The sequence below is a fragment of the Siniperca chuatsi genome, linkage group LG4, assembly GCF_020085105.1.
Source record: "Siniperca chuatsi isolate FFG_IHB_CAS linkage group LG4, ASM2008510v1, whole genome shotgun sequence".
Classification (NCBI taxonomy): Eukaryota; Metazoa; Chordata; class Actinopteri; order Centrarchiformes; family Sinipercidae; genus Siniperca; species Siniperca chuatsi.
This window is the reverse complement of record NC_058045.1, coordinates 14,696,559-14,713,600: the sequence shown is the minus strand read 5'-3', so window position 1 is coordinate 14,713,600 and position 17,042 is coordinate 14,696,559. Positions and strand designations below refer to the sequence as shown.

General features: G+C 42.0%; 2 protein-coding genes across 15 annotated transcripts in view; one reads left to right on the top strand and one right to left on the bottom strand.

The window, feature by feature from the left end:
- The first annotated feature begins 241 nt into the window (after window positions 1–241).
- Window positions 242–4,082, top strand: si:dkey-30c15.13 (uncharacterized protein LOC558731 homolog). 2 transcript variants are annotated; one of them, XM_044194823.1, is made up of 7 exons: window positions 242–431; window positions 616–777; window positions 879–989; window positions 1,097–1,153; window positions 1,241–1,351; window positions 1,643–1,722; window positions 2,029–4,082. In XM_044194823.1, exons 2-7 carry the CDS (start codon window positions 616–618, stop codon window positions 2,066–2,068), a joined length of 561 nt encoding a protein of 186 aa, XP_044050758.1. In that variant the 5' UTR covers window positions 242–431; the 3' UTR covers window positions 2,069–4,082. The 2 variants fall into 2 exon arrangements, with proteins under 2 accessions (XP_044050758.1, XP_044050757.1); XM_044194822.1 differs by having other exon boundaries at window positions 262–431; window positions 1,576–1,722.
- Window positions 4,083–5,256: 1,174 nt separating this feature from the next.
- The window catches only part of frmd4a (FERM domain containing 4A), a 104,817-nt gene continuing 93,031 nt past the window's right edge, over window positions 5,257–17,042 (bottom strand). For 9 of the 13 annotated variants that reach the window (XM_044194814.1, XM_044194815.1, XM_044194813.1 and 6 more), the window contains 11 exons: window positions 16,695–16,836; window positions 15,165–15,298; window positions 14,933–15,055; window positions 13,234–13,465; window positions 12,919–12,975; window positions 12,555–12,792; window positions 12,147–12,305; window positions 11,727–12,059; window positions 10,974–11,557; window positions 10,015–10,117; window positions 5,257–8,831 (listed from right to left, as the gene is read on the bottom strand). In XM_044194814.1, coding sequence (XP_044050749.1) covers window positions 8,729–8,831; window positions 10,015–10,117; window positions 10,974–11,557; window positions 11,727–12,059; window positions 12,147–12,305; window positions 12,555–12,792; window positions 12,919–12,975; window positions 13,234–13,465; window positions 14,933–15,055; window positions 15,165–15,298; window positions 16,695–16,836 — 2,208 coding nt within the window. In that variant the 3' untranslated portion in view covers window positions 5,257–8,728. Of the gene's footprint in view, window positions 8,832–9,403; window positions 9,476–10,014; window positions 10,118–10,973; window positions 11,558–11,726; window positions 12,060–12,146; window positions 12,306–12,554; window positions 12,793–12,918; window positions 12,976–13,233; window positions 13,466–14,932; window positions 15,056–15,164; window positions 15,299–16,694; window positions 16,837–17,042 lie in introns of all 13 variants that reach the window. The other 4 variants (XM_044194821.1, XM_044194811.1, XM_044194820.1 and 1 more) reach the window with 2 other exon arrangements.

Genomic DNA, 17,042 nt, shown 5'->3' with positions numbered 1-17,042 from the left:
ACACATTTTATTTATGAACTTGGGGAAGTTTGTGTATTATCTAAAGTAGTATGTATTTTGGTTCTTGTACTACATGAATGTGAGGGTTAGGGTGCAGGATGTAATGAGTGTTCGGTCACAAAGTATAATCTCAGTCTGTCTCTAAAATGAAACCAGTCATCTGGTGCTAAAGTAAGCTTTGCCTACAAGCTGATAAGCTCTTTAGTCATTACCAATGATCTCCCTCAATCACTTCCTCAAGAGTGGACTTTAACCATTCATTATCATCCAACTCAAGTGAACTTTGACCCTCTGGATCTACTGTACTACACTGAGGAATAACAGCAGCGAGAAAAACTGTTCAAATGTTTCCTCTTTTAGCTAGATGACATTTGCTGTTGATATGAGGGCCTGTGGATAAATGAGTTAAAGTTTTACAACATTTGGGGAAGGTAAGTGACTAAAATTAAGTGTGACATCTAAATCAAGGTGTGTGTGTGTGTGTGTGTGTGTGTGTGTGTGTGTGTGTGTGTGTGTGTGTGATTCACTGATTTGCATGCAGGAATAATATATGGGTAGGGCTTTTTCAACATCCATTTTGTTTTTCTACAAGTTAACCTTTTTCTTCCACAACAGATGACGCAGAACATGTTTCAGGAGGGGCTGTACCAGGTGTTTTTTAAGGAGACACCCTCAACCCCCCCACTGACCCAGGTTACCAATCATGGGGAGCTAATCAATGTCAGGATTCATCGTTGGTTTGGGACTGTGGTTAATACCAGACTTTTAGTCACTGGGGTGAGATTCTACTTTCTTGTGCTTTTCCAAACCATTTGTTAACAGAGTTTTTTTAAGCATTTAAACTGTCTGCCTGCTTCATACTGTGTGTTCTACCTCAGGTGGTGCAGATACTCAGTGCCTTAGCTTGCATACTAACCACAGTCACCCATGCATGTGTGAGCTACAACTGCTCTTTCTCCCTGACAACACCAGTGTGGTCAAGCCTTTTTGTGAGTCCACATCTGCTTCAGCTGATATACACTCATACACTGCAAATCTTTTAAACAGAGAGAAAGAGAGAGCGTGAAATACTTCATAACTGTTTGTGTTTTTACAGTATGTGGCTGCTGGGTGTCTGGCAATGGAGGTTCAGAGGAAAGCTAATAAATTAAAGGTAAATACTTTGTGTAAGAATTTCTAATGTGACTTTTTTGCTCATGCCATCAGCTGCATCACTTAATTTTGCATTAATCATGAACAGATCATCGCTCTGATGGGTCTGAACCTCTTTAGTCTACTGTTTGGCTTCTCTGCTCTCCTGGTTAACAGCCTCACGTCTACACAGCCAGTCGCACTCAACACAATCCAACTGGTAATTCTGCAAATCTATAGATACTTTTTACATTCATTTATAACATTGTGATTGTGTAAAAATCATTCTGTTTATTTTTTCCACCAATAACCCTGGACAAGAAATTTCTAACTATTATGAAAAGCTTGTTTCAACTCATGGTTTTATATACTGAATGTGTAGAGATAAATGCTTTCTGAGCTGTGAGTGAACTGTCCTCCTCTCCATTGACTTCTTCTCACTAGCGTGCTGGTTCATATGTTGCAAAGGGGAGCTCTATAGCATTTACTGTACTGTGTTTTCTGGCGTCAGTCTACATACTTTTCCTGTCCTGGAGAGGCCTACATCGCTACAGTCCTCCCCATACTCAGGCCTACAGCCGCCTCTCACAGGTAAATAAAGTAGGATAGGATATACAGAATATCCTGGGCATTAGAGAGAGACTGGTTTATTACCTTGGGTGCTTTGCTTATTCTCTGTTAAAAATGTTTGAATAGTCGGGAATACAGTTTAACTCTGTCAGCTAATTTGCTGTGATGATGATAGATGATGATGTTTTGTGGGAAGTTGCTCTCAAAATACATTGCCAGCGAAATAAGTCAGAGATACCAAATTTTAAAAGCACAATATTCAGTCTGGATTATCATAGATTATTGGATTTTATGGGGTCTTTATGTTTTTTGCTCTTTTTGGGGCAGGATCCAGATGAAACCAACGGGCCTCTACTGGAACAAGTAGAATTCAGTCTGTGAAAGTCAAAGACCTGAAAAGGTGTTTCAGTTACTGTTGTTGATCAGCGGCTGTATGGTTGGTATCAACAGTTTATGCAAGTCTCATGGAGGAAATTGTTTTAGATATTGTGAAATTACTCAGTATCACTTCTCCTTTAGGATTCCCCAAAACTTAAAAACCCCAAAGTCAAAAATACTTACTATGGCCGCAGTTCTGATCATAGACTCTGGAGTCCAATCATATCAATCCGCAGAATGAAGTCCTGTGGCAAAAACCCCCGCTTTAGAATAATTTTTAAATCAATTACTTCAATATTTGATGTGAAATTATTGATTTCTTTAGTAATGCAGGACCCCTACGTGAACGGAGTGGTGTAGAATTACACCCTGAAAAGTACATTCTCCCTCACACATTTTCCCTCTTACCTGTAGTGCTATTTATCCATCTAGATTATTTTGGTGTGAGTTGCCGAGTTTTGGAGATATCGGCTGTAGACATGTCTGCATTTTTGGAATATAATGGAACTAGATGGCACTTGGCTTGTGGTGCTCAAAGCGCCAAACAAACACATTTGGAAAAACTCAACAGCAATGTCTCTTTCCAGTAATCATGACCCGGTCACTCAAGATAATCTACAGATTTGTTGTGAGCAGTTTAACTAGATGGATAAACAGCACTACAGGTAAGAGGAAAAATATGTATTTTTGATTTTTGGGTGAAGTGTCCCCTTAAAGCCTAAAAAAAATAAGCAGCATGTTAAACGAGTAAGGGTGTATATAACACACCGCAATGACTCATTAAATTAAACTAAACTAAATATATGCATGTTTTCACAGTTGAGCAATCTCATTATGTTACAGATTATTGTTAAAACTGATTATAGTTTTCTTCATTTTCTCAGATGCTGCCCTTTGGTCAACACTAGAGGGCAGCATTGCCACTGCTTTGACATATTGTACAGTCTGATCCACAAGTCAACATCTTTAGTGTAAAAATAGAGGATGAAATTGTTTCACTTCAGATGCCAAATATAAAGCTTAGAATCAGCAAGTGTTGTCTGGTGACTGCACACCAAAGACTAGGTGCTGGTCATGATAATGACATGTATTGAAGAGAAGATGACATGATTTTATTACTAATGTTTCGGCCACACTTGGTTTTCCTCAAGGAAAGTTCAATACCAGTGTCAGATATAGCCTTATACATATACGTTCCACACCTGGTGGTAATCCACAACCAGTGACATCATCAACAAGTTACAAGGGTTCGCCTAAGTTCATCACAATCATTGAACATTAGAAAAAGTTATGAGAATACATCAACATTTCTATCCATATATATATTTACCAAGACATCATAACCACTAAAACTTCTGGAGTATGCCCCAAAAATGTTCAGATGTCTCAATAACCCAGCTTAAAGAGGACAATCTAAAGGAAGGGCTACAAAGAAATGGACACATGGGCCTGTGTCCATTTAGCCAGTACAAAACATTTATAGTAAGTGGCCCAAGTCTGAACAACTGAATAATATAGATATATAAGATGTAGTACAAACAACATTACAAGATACTTTCATCAATAGGGAAAAAAGACAAGTCTATAAGACTATCTATTACAAAACACATAAGCAGACCTATCTGAGTACATACTGTATCTGATGTTAACTTATAATTATTAACCATTGCTATGAGGATATATATACATCAGGTGTGGGATTTATATATATGCTGTATATATATATATATATATATATATATATATATATATATATATATATATATATATATATATATAAGGCTATATCTGACACCTTTATTGTACTTCCCTTGAGAAAGGCCTAGTGTGGTTGAAATGTTGGTAATAAAATTATGGGAGCTTGGTCATCTTCTCTTCAATACATTGTCAGGAGCAGGGGGCCTCTTGTTGTGTGAGAATAACAATATGATCTGATGATTGTGAATCCACTGTTTTAATCTAATGATCGCTATGTGTAAATAAATGTTCTGTTTTAGTAAGCTTGCATTGATCTCTTCAATTCTCCAACAGACCCTAATTTCAGAGCAGATATTTATGTAAACTAAACCTAATTCTAACCTTAACCCTAAAACCAAGTCCCAGCCCTAAAACTGCCTTAAAGGACTTAACAGAATGTCATGATGTTGCAAATCTGTCCTCACTTATATGGTGTAAAACTCAAACTGGTCCTCACAAAGAGTACAGAGGGTGTGGTGTGTTTGAGTATTCAAATGATGGAGGATTTCATTAAGAATATAAAGCAAGGTCATACACCACTCCTATAGCAAGCACACACGCACACACACCAACAGACTTGAACAAGTGAAAAAAATCACAGAGGAGCTAGTTTCTCACGGCATGTCTGCCTAACAGCTTCCAGCTGTTGCCTGGTTTGGGAGAGCTGCTATGGGAACACACCAAGTACAAAGAGTAACATGGGATTCATTAGTAAATGGGCACAGAAGGAGAATAAAAGAAAGCAGGATGACGAGGTCGGGTGTCCTCACAGAAACTGAAAACTGATTTCTCTGGTAGAAACCACTTTTCTAAGTGGTACAGTATCACAACTACTGTTTGCGTGTGTTTGTAGTTTGTGTAGCTAGTGTTTCATGATATGAGCGTCCATGTTCATTTGCACAAATCATCCATGTGTTCAGATGTCTGCATCTCCTGCCAGTACACTTGAATGGCTCCATGTTGCATTTACAGAAAGAAAGATCTGTTCTGTGTTCTGAGTTAGCAGCCAACCACATGACATAGAGGCATGCAAATCTAAAACGGCAAAATGTCTGACTGGATGTATTTGTGCAGCTGTTTAATCCCGTGCTCTACTGTTGGGTGATGAGTAATATCTTTTATCTTTGGAGTGTATCTTCCTTTTGACTCCACAGGAAATCCTCCTTCTCCTTCTCTGGGAGGCCAGAGTGTAAGAGGGAAGTGACTGAGGCCTGGATGTGATGACAAGAGAGTGAGTGTGTCCAGAGGAGTGGAAGTGGTGACTACATGTAGAGATTCCCTTTGATAAGTCTGACTGATACTCTGACCTTTCAGCACAATGGCTTGGAAGGATTTGATCTGAGCCACCTGGGAGTGAGTGAATGACTAAATAACTTCATGTTGATGTTGATTTTAAAAAATGGAAAAGAGAGAGAAAACAAAACAGACAAAGGCATAATCTTGAGAACATTCATCAATAATTTATTTTTCTTACTCTCAAGAACCACCACGGCTTCTCATCTTGAAAATTTATCATCAATTTTCCAACAACACAGTTTTGAAAAATGTAAAGTTACTATACAAATTTTTAATAGAAAAAAGAATAAATTAACTGTGGAATTCAGTTTTTTTAATCAATTCCACATTTTTTCTACAACACCTTTAATGTATTGTTACAGTTGAACAGAACTGATAAAATCAAGTTACATGCTCTATTGTCTGGTAGGGGAAGTGTTCTACTATTAAACTGTTTGTTAAAATAAGCTTCATTTTGCACACCTGGTATTGAATCTATTGATAACAATGGAGAGATGTCTAGATCCTACGTGACAAAGCAGTAACTGGTCATTTTGTAGCACCTGAAAGGGTTGTTACAATGTCAGAACTAAAAAAACAAAAACAATACTGGTTCATATAAAATGGAACATTGTTAAAACAATGAATGTGAATGTTAAAAACCCCACAAAACCTTACAGTGCCCCTCCGTACATACAGGAAAAGACTGATAAAAGAGTTAGTTCATTTCTCTTGGAATATTACAAAAACCTCACACATTTCTATGGAGCACAGAAAATATGGTGTGTTTGGAGCTACAGAGGGAAGGGACGTCACACTTCTTCACATCGGTCTCAGAGGTCAGAGATTACCACAAGGTCAAAATGGGGCTTTCTGGGGGAGAGGAAACACTATGGAGCAAGACGTGCTAATGTTATCGTATAGAAGTCGGATGCGGAACGTCTTTGGGGTCTTTATTTGTCAGTGGATTTGCGTGGCATGCAATGGATTGTGTCTTTAGCACTCAAACGGTGGGCAAAGACTTTGAGTGAGCAAAGCAGGATCAAATGTGTACTCTAATAGGTGACTTGAATACACTGGAGTAATTAATTTCTATGAGACGGTAACCAGGGAGTGCTGGTTCCAATCCTGGGTAAAGACTGATCAAATTTGACCAGGCATGGGTGGACAACTCTTGGAGAACCAACCATGCAGGGGGTGTGCTAAACCTTCTTACTTAAATAGTCTAGAAAGTGGCAGATTACAACAACTGATGTCGGTGCATAAAGGAAACACAACACAATGAGGGACAGGGTAAGATACGTTCCATACAGCATGTTACACCGATTATCCAGACATAATGGTGCTATAAGACTGAAAAAAACATGTCCACTTCTCTCTATCACTGAGATGTTGAATCTGTCATTAGATTAATTCAGACTTTGTGCAACAATAAAACAATTCTCAACATATACTCTGTTTAGGGAAAGATGAGGGAGACTGATTCGGGGACAGCTAAAACATGCAGAGTTCTACTTCCTTCGTACAAAACCAGGTGTGCTTTTCTAACCCTGTTCTGAATATCTGATTGTTGATTGGGATGTGTTTGTTAAATAATTGTTTGTTTCAGCTCTAGCTATGGCTTCTCTTCTGCCCTGACAGTGGGGTATTAATTGCTGTCAACCTGAAATTCATCAGTGTCCATATACTAATAAAAAGAGCACTATTGTTTAACATCTTGTCTGTGGTTCTAGCTTTTCTAGTTTTCGCTTATGCACTTTGATACAGCTCATTAAAACATTGAGAGTGGAAAATAAGAACACACTAATTGTAGGTCCAGCCCTCATAGACATTATTAATGTTGTGCTTTTCAAAGTCCAACTCCTACTACACCTGATGCCAAATCATAGAGAAGTCTGTTGAGTGTCTTCTGGCTTGCTGCTGTTTTATACAATGGCTATAGACTGTGGGGATTCACTGCTGGGATTTGAAGGGGTTTGTAGCTTGAAGGAGCGGTTGTTTCAGAGCTGATTTACAAATGTAAAGCACCAACATGTTTGGCACTGATAAACTTGTTCTCATGCGTGCCCATAATATAAGGTGTTGTGACCGTCATTGTGTGTGTTCTAGCTGGCACTGAGTTCAGACTGCTCCTGTCATGCTGAAGAGATGGACAGAAAGATGAGAGAAAACACAGTGCTATAAAAGGGACTGGCAGATGCTCAGCATGATGAGGACTGGTACAGAGACAAGACCATTGGAGAAGACGAGACACTAGTGATAAAAAAAAGATGATTCACTGTAGAGATTTATCACTGAAAAGCCTCAATATCAAACACAAGTAATGCCAACAGCCAATCATCTTTTACTTGCAGGGGTGAAAATGTGGAATATCAGAAAGTCTTGTTTCTATATCAAAATTACAGTCAAAATCAAATGTTGGAGTACTTGTGACTTGATGTGGTCATGTTACCACCCCGAATGACCCTTCACCCCCCCGCCCCCCACCGCTCTGGCTTAGCATTGATCACAATGCACCATGTGGCCAAACAAACTGTTGTGGAGAGAGAACTTGTCAAGACTAAAGACATTAAATAAACATGAATGATGAAGTCACTGAAATAAGCATAGATTAATGCCAAACCCAATAACCACAACTCCAAATTCTCCCTGTGATGCACCAATAATCCTTTACTCCAAGCATCACAAGGCAGAGAACACGGCAAAATGCCTGCTTTCAATTCACTCCGTAGATTCCAACCAGTTCATATACTTGTACAATGTTTGTTATTGCTATAGTCCTCATCAATATCCCAGATAGAGTCCTATAAACCATTCTGATATTGTCACTGTGAATTCACTCTCATACAGATGACTGACGGTCACTTTTCTGCAGGGGCACCAACCCAGGGACCCTGGTGTGACCAGTCAATCCAGTAGTTGTCTTTGGTTGTGGGTTAAACTGAGAGGGGTTGAATTTGTCATCTAAATGTTTGTTAATCCAGATTTCTTGAAAAGTCTGTCATCTTCTCTTTTTATAAATATGCAGGGAGAAATAAACAAAAAAACCAAACAACATTAATGGAACACAGTTCATTTGGGCCTGGAAATGGGTTTTAAACTGGTGGCTCAAATCCAGCAGGTATCCTCTGATTGGGTGGCAGTGCACTGGAGTTAGTAAGGTCTGGGGATCAAAGATGAGATATGAAACAGATCCTGGAATGGCCGATGTTGGTTCTGTTGAGTTTGAGTTGTATGTTTGATATTTTTCTGTGCTCTCTCTTCCCATCGCTCCTTCCCCCTTGCCCCATTGCATGTGTGCTGAGGGTGATTAAAGAACGGGCTCTGATGTGCTGTAGGGCAACAATTCAACAGCTGAGGTGGCACTTCTCAGTCTGTCCTGTGAAATCAGCCCTTATCAGAGCCCAGCAAGTGTGTCCCTGTCCAGCTGAGCTGTGATAGAAGGGCATAATAAAGAGGTGGTGAGATGGATGGAGGGCAGGATTTAGGGAGGAGGGAGGTTCATGTCCAGTCCGCCAGTCCGGTCAGGGCAGGGTTTTTGTAGGGCCATAAGGATGAGGTTGTCGGTTGTCGATGGGTAGTATTGAGGGACAGTAGGAGAGGGCAATGGGACTTTTCTGGGCCCTATAGGAAGGTCTCAAACCAGGGTTCCAGGTTTGGCCTTGTCGTGTCCATACCACTGCACATCTGCCAGCTCTGAACACAAGGGGCTGCTGAGAAAACAGCTGTCACTGAAAGACCTGCAGAGGACGACACAAACCAGGATAAGACTGACTTCAGAGAAAAGCGTTTTATTTCAAAAGGCAAATTAACATTCCAGATACTATCATCTAAATGGTTTCAAGTGTTTATCTGCTCTTGAGATAGTTTTCTTTTGTTAAAGAATGTTCTCTGTTACAACACATACAGCAGATGGTTAAGTATTTCTATTAGTAAATCCTGTAAGTGTCAGTGTCAGACCACAGAGCAGAGCACATGCAGAGATCAGACACAGATTCAGCCAGAGAAAGAGTACATGACACAGATACCGCCAACGTCAAAAAGCAAGAAGTTGTGCACATTTCCCATTGTCAGCCCCCCACAGTTGATGATATAAGTGACTAGTAAACATGTCGCATGAGTGCATAATACTTTTAGAATTGTGTACCCACAGATTTCTATGAATAAAAGTCTGATTGTGAGTGACTTTGGCACTGCTGTCCCATTATATTTTTTGTTCAAGGTTATTTTCTCTCTGTTATGCCGCTGCTGTGTTTTCCCAACAGTACATTGTAGGTTTAGACCACTGGGAGGCTGAGACCACAGACAGTACCTCTATGCGTCAGAGCTGGGCTGAGGGGGAGACTGACAGACGTCCTCAGTAGGAGAGCTGTCTGCTGTGCCTCTAAACCAGGAGAGAGGACACACACACAAGGAAAGGAGGGTTAGTGCAGACAGAAAGAGGGACGAGAAAGAAATGACAAATATTAGGTAATAAGAGAATTTTCCATGAGGGAAAGATAATCAGAGGGTGTGAGAGATGACAGGAAGAACAGAGGAAAAAGAGTGAAGAAACAAGGAACAAAGATGCAGTGACTGAAACTTTAACACAAACAGCAGAATCGAATAAAAAGTCAAGAGGAGTGACATCATTTGATTATGAGTATGAAAAAGGTTTGGAAATAGAACCCAAAATCATATAAAAATTATTCTTTAGGATTGGGATTAGTTCAACAGTGAAAAACAAAATTAGCTGACACAGATACAACAGACAGTCAAAAGCTTGTGAGGATGTTAGTTAGGTTTGGATAAAGATGGAGAGATAGAAGCTGAGTAGCCAAGATGCAGTTTGTCCTAAATTAACATAAATTCATATCCGGCTTCAAACGTCTTGTCACCCCGGTTTGCTGCTGCTGTGTGTGTCTGTGTCGGTGTGTCTCTTACCCGCTCTGCCAGTTGAGGATGTGCTGTGGGCTACAGGGGGGAGTGGGTGTGGCTGCGTGTTCGCTGGAGGGCGTCATACTCCTCTGGCTGTGAGGGGATGCAGCTATGGGGAAAACTGAAATGTCAGTCATGCTTAAAGAGATACAACACATGCAGCATGAGATACAGCGACAAAGAGAAACACACATAACAGAGGGTACAGTGAGGTGAGGGGCAGAGGAATTTCAACTACGTATGGGGTTCGGGGGATGTCGTCTCAGTATCACAAAGCCCATTTGCCTCAGGCGTCATGTCACATAAATCCTACATCATGCTGACCAATACAGACCTTGTTGGTTCAGTAGGTGGTGAGTCTGTTTCATAATCTGAAGGCTGTGAGTTCAAATCTCACACAGGACATTGATTCTTTTTATCTCTTATCCAGCCCTGTATTACTGTAGACTTGTCAAACACAGTCTTACGCTGTATCCAGATTTCCATGAAAAAAAAAAGACTTTAATTTTTGATGTGTAAGTTTAGTTGATGCAGTGATATTTGATATTGCTAACAGATTATGCATTGGCCAAATAATTTGGATTTATTTGTTATAGCAGCAGAGACAAGCAAAGATGAATTGTCATCCAATGAAGAAAAAATGGGGCCACCTACAATAGTAGAGTGTGCATCGCTACTCTTTGTGCTCAGTTATTGTTAGAACATGTAAACACAAATTAATTATCATATACAGGCCTCAGTGGCGCAGTAGGCAGTGCGTCAGTCTCATAATCTGAAGGTTTTGAGTTTGACCCTCACACCGGGCAGTATTTTCTAAACTGGACATTTATAATTAGAACCTCTAAATAAACAAAACTTATGCTAATCGTAACAAACAGGGACAGTCTAAGGCTTTTACCTAAAACACATGATGATACTCTTTACCCATATGAGAAGGGTTTAATGAACAAAAGAATTAGACCCACCTGGTGAGCCCTTGGCGAGTGTCCCTACTCTACTCCCTCGACCATGTCCCAGAGTGCCTTGCTGCGACCCTGTCTCAGAGGAAGTAGACCCCGAATGTGAGTGACTTCTCTCCTTCAGGCTCCCCGAGGACCTCTGGTACCAGCACCGCAGCTCTTCAGACACTGCTGCTCTCCCCCCTCCTCCGCCTCCACCACCCTCTCGCCCCAATGACGGAGTCCGTACGATCTGAGAGCGCGATGGCGTAAGTCGGCCGCTCCCCTCTCCTCCCTCCTCTCCCCCCCAGGCCTCCTTGTACAGTCCCCCGGCTGTGTAGGAGCTGGAGGTCTTGAACTGGGCCTTCACGCTGTAGTGACCCTCCTGATCACTCTCTAGGCTGCGCACCACCACAGGGTTGGGGCTACCCTCCACGTATAGCGGGTACTCCTTGATGCGGTACTGGGAGGAGGGCTGGCTCTGGCTGTGGAGGTAGACTCCGTGGTGTCCCCCTCCCATCACACCTCCACCTGAGCCTCCACCAGAGCCGTTCTTAGCTGCCAAGTTTGGCATGGAGCCGGAGTTAGAGGAACCCAGGTGACCTGCAGACCTGGGAAAAGAACAAAAGACAACACAAACATCAATCTCGCTACTGAACTGAAAAAAATATAATAATAAATATATATAATAATAATAAATTTCTTTACATTTAATACATTTTGTCAAAAAAATGGTTTGTGTAAAGAAAGCCTCTTTTCCTGCATCTCTCCTGCTCTTACCTGTGCCTTTGCCTCTGCCTCTGCCTGGCTTTGGAGGGTGAGTCCTCTCCCAGAGTAGAGTAGTTGGGGTTGCTGCCAGGGGCTCCACCAGAGGGGTAGTAATGCTCTGAGCTGCTTTGGCTGGTGCAGGATGAGCAGTCGTCCAGTGGGTCAGAGCCATTGGAGCTGCGTCCTGGGCCCAGAAAGAAGTCAGGGCTGCCCAGTGTGCCCAGGGTGTGCGGGTGAGCATCGGGCTCGGAGGCCAACAGTTTGCCCTGGGACTCAAGGCTTGAGCTGCGGTTCCTAAAGTGCTGAGCGAGACTGTGCAGACGTGTGGGACTGATGTCCACTGACCTGTAAGATGTAGAACCAAGAAGAATGTTTACAAGAGAGATATAGGTCTTGGACAACCAGTAAAAAATTGAAGGTATAAAGACTGACCTAGTGGAATGTACGTAGTGTGGAGTCCTGGTCCTAAGGTCCGGGGTTGATGGCATGCTGGACTGAGAGTTCCAGTGAGGGAGGCTCCTGATGGGACTGCTCTGCAGAGAGTTGCTACCCCCTGCTTCTGCACTGCCAGAGCTTGGGAAACGCCTGTGACTTGACAAAGAGGCAAGGAAAACAAGCATAATTTATAATATAATACATTCTATTACAAATATACTCCTTTCACAACCTACTGCACATTACTGCTAATTTTCATTGGATTAGTTACATTTGAGATGACTAAACAATTCTGCAAATTGTGCACTTGTGGTTGATTAAAATAATTCTGGGCAGCCTCACACATATATGTTAATATACAGCAGCTCTATTTGAAAGGGCTAGTTAAGATAAACTCCCTCATACCTGGAGTGAGAGGAGCGCTTCTTGACTTTTTCATAGGGCTCATCCAGTGACGATTCACTCCACATCTTGGGTTTGATGGGTGATTTATCGTAGTCAGAGCGTGTGTAGTGTAGGTGTCGCAGGCCATCCAGGGACTGCGGTGGAGGGGGCCGACTGTGAGATGGTGGTCGAGGAGGGAGGCCCTTGTGGGGTGATGCTACTGGAGAGAAGGTGGGGGTACCTGTAACTTGAGGATCATCTGAAATACAGTGAAATTGAAGACTGAAGTTAGAGCAATTAAGATAGGATAACATTCAATAAAATCATTATCATGAGCCACAAAAGCACACGCATCAGCGAGTTAATGTGAAAGATAGAGACTCACCATCATCCAAGACCAGTGCATCAGACAATGAACTGTCTTCAGAACCAATATTGGCCTCTATAAGACAGAGAAACAAAAACAAGAGATTAGACATCATACAATTACAAAATCTAAAAGCTTAAAACCCTCATGTTTACAAATCTTTGATGTATAAAACAACAATGTTGGAAAAATCCAATGTATGGACTTCTATTACCGCTCTAAACAGTACTTGAGAAGAATACTGCTGTGTGTGGTGACAACTACAGCTAATAGAAAAATAAGAGATATGAAAACAATCAAATTTTCCTCCAGTGAATAGGAGTATATTGGTACCCTCTATGATAAGCGATGCCCTCTGCGTAGGCTTCTTGCCAGAGCGGACCCGGTACTCATTGATAGAGTTCTCAATTTCCTGGAGCTTCTTCAGTGCGTTCAGATAAGAAGTCTTCCTCTGTTTCTTCAGCTTCTTGCTGCTCACGTGAGGATCGCTGGCAAGACGCCTGGCTGCCTCTGTAATCTGGGACTGAATGGCAAACTCCCGCTCCAAACGCTCCAGTTCCTCTTCCTGGGATAAGCACACACACACAAACATGAGTGCAAACTCTGAATAACACAAGCACAAAAACACTGGATTCACTCACAGTTTTAGCAACAGATATTGACGCACAATCCAAAAACAACAAGGCTTAGTTTGCAGACAAGTATTCAGACGGTAACTCTCCCATGCAACGTATTTGGTTAGACACACACACAAAGCCTTGCCAGAGAAAACACACTGCGGAAATCATTTATCTGTGCTGCAGCCCTGCATTTTCTCACCACTGGATATTCTCTATTGAGACCCTCTGTCCCCCAATAATAACACCTCTCCATCAATCCATCCTCCCCTCCGTTTCACTCCTCCTGAGATTTGTGGAGCAGAGACTATTAGGTGGACCAAGTAAAACATACTCTGTCATGCTGCAAATGTATTGCATATATGTTTACTGCACTGCAAAATGTGTATCTACATACTGCAATATATATGATGTAGTATCCTGTTGAATAGCATAGTATAGTAAAAACTTGTGAATGTGATTATAGACAAGGAAATAAACTCATGGCAATCCTGTGACACACACTGTGTACAGCGTGCATGTAATATGTGCACTCATATATGTGAGAACACACATGATTTCACTTGCCTCCGGAGAGACAGAACGATGATGTATTCACTTGGGTCAACATCTTACTAAACTACCTCAGTTCTGAGGAATCCCTTTCTATAACAATCCCTTCACACTACTGCCAGAGTGGCTTCTGTTTCTGTGTGTGTATGAGTTTAAGGTGTTCAATCTAAATTAAGAAACATCTTTCTGCTTGCAAGGCAGCTTTGTGAGATTGTGTCCCTGGATTCTTTTCAAAGCATACAACCTCAGCGACACACACCCACACACACATGCCTGCACACATACAGGCGTGCACACAATCCTACTATCACCACTTCCTGTGGCGAGAATGCTGCCAGACTATTTTTAGAAGTTCTGCTGCTCTGGAAAATCTAGCTGTGGCACAAAAAGACAGCAAGGCAAAGATGCAGTGCAACTACTTTTACAAGGTCAAAGACGTCTCAGACTGTGGCTTTTCATTGTTATCTAATGTTCCAAATGATTAGGGATCGGTTAACTTATCATTATGTCATTCATCATCCCAACCATTATCTGAGCATTTTAAATGAAGTTAATCCTGAACAACTGTATAACTGTATAAGAACTTTTAAACACCAGTTCTGATCTATAATGCCCATCATAAATGGATCATTAACATCGCAACTGGGTTAAAAGGAGATAAAAACTATTGACTAATTAGCACTCCATTCGACATATTGCACTGCAGCAGAGTGCATGGCACAGGTACTTGTGGTATTATGTATTTGTTTTAAACATTGACACCACTAGATGACCTCCTGCTTTTATTTGGCCTGTGTGGGGAGTGGGGAGATTTGAGAGTGTGATAAAGTGCTACTGAGAAGAACAGGGAGTTGGAGCTTCACCTCTCCCTTAGGAAGAATTTTCTGCTCGTCCAGTTTGAAGGCAGTACCGATCTTCCGTCTCACTGTGGGCGGCTCTTCTCCTGGATCCAGAGGATATTCCTTAGGAAGCTTTCCTGTCAGCTCCTAGGAAAGACGAAAAGGGGACATGGAAATAAATTAAGTTGGAAAGGAAGAGCTGAAAAGTATTCTGGTTTTCAAAATATTTGCCAAATCTGTCTGTGTTTTCTCATACCGCCTCTCTGATGCAGATGCTCTTGAGTTCTTCAAGTCTCTGTCTTAGCGTTTCCTCCAGAGCATCCTGCCTGGCCCTCAGTGCTGCCAACATGTCCTTCTTAGCTGTCTGGGAGCTGTCCGATTCCTGAGAGCCTGCAAAGTATAGACAACACATAACATGAGGGCAGGGGTCAGGAGCATGTGTGTGTGTGTGTGTTTTTTTGGAGTTGTGGGGACTTCTTTTGAGCCAGATTGTGGAGGGGAGGTAGAAATTGTGCGTGCACCTGCCAGCCTTGCAGGATGTTTACAGGGAAGTGAATGGAACGTTTCGATAAGGAAACTGAGTTTTAGTGTTTGTGCGAGGGTGAGTGTTTCAAGGAAGGGACAGTATAAGACAAAGTCTGTGACGCACAATCTCCAAGGTCCTGAGATGGTGCCAGTCTTGTTTGCAACATGCCTTGTTGAAAATAACACATACACTCACCCAACACACATTCTGTTTCTCTCTGTTGCTCTCTCAGTGACTCTATGTGGTTCACTGTCAAACATAGCAACAATACAAACTAACCACTGCTGAAACAGTTGTGGCAGAAAGAAACATTACATGGCTCTCTATTGTTCCAAGATATACTATATTTAAATTCAATGTTTCTACACCTATTGTTTTGTAGGTACACAAACCCTTGCAGTGACCATCCAACTGTTGTTACAGCTAAAATACATTCAGTTGGGTGTGTTACGTGATGCTGAACAATCATATTTCTGTAGAGCCTCATTTGCAGCCACCAGGGTTTCAAATTATCAGACAAACTCTATGATCTAGATCTGGCTATCTGGACAGCCGCAGTCAGAGATGTATTGGCTGTGGCGGAGAGGGGAGTTGCATGGATGTGACATCACAGTTCCTGTGACATGTTTATGTTGCTGGGCAGAGAAGGCCTCCAATCAGCAGTGGATCATGAAATCAACACACTGACATCAATGAGACAAGGGACAAGACACAGACAGATAAGGCAGAGACACCCTGTATGATGTGGGGTGGGGGTGGAACTAGAGAAGAACAAATAGTGGTGAAAAGGGAGATTGGAATGGACTAGGAATGGATAGTTGACGAGATAAAGGGAAGGGATTAGGGAGGAAGGGGGGAGATACATGTATCTATACTGAAAAGAGTTGTAAAGGAAAAAACAGATCCGACCAGGAAGATCAAAATGTGGAGAGCATGGTTCGTGTACAAATCATCCTGTCACACTCATTACTTGTTCACTGACCCGCTGTCCTTTTCATTCCCTCACCCACTATATTTAGAGAGGGCAGGGGCCTCTGGAGGATGAGTCTGTGTGACATGGAGGGTGGGAATGGTGGTCTATACATACAGAAAGACACTGGGTGGGGTATGTGTACAGTATGTGTGTGAGAACATTCAGCACAGAATCAATGGCCTCTTTCCAGAAGCAGCTGTTTCTGTTTCTCTCCAGTTGTCAGCGAGACTCCCCCTCACCACCACCACACACACACACACACACACACACACTGACCACGTACTGACCTGAGGAGAGCAGACTGCCACTGCTGCCACTTATAATTTTGCCCTTGCTGCCCATGTTGGCCAGTTTGGAGGTCTTCAGAGTTCCTGTTTCTGTAAGGTCTATAGCGATCTCACTCAAACTCCGCGCTGCATGGATCTTAGACTGGACAGACAAGAACGGAGAGGGTGTGTCAAAGCATATCATTAAGCAGTAGGGGTGTAACGGTTCTGAAACCGAGACCAAATCTGCGATACAAACGTCCACGGTCTCAAGATGTAGTTCCGTCTTACGTGTCACAAAAACTGTATGCTGATATTGTTTAACTGCAGTCGGATATGTCTGTGGAAACACTTCAAACATGACATTTA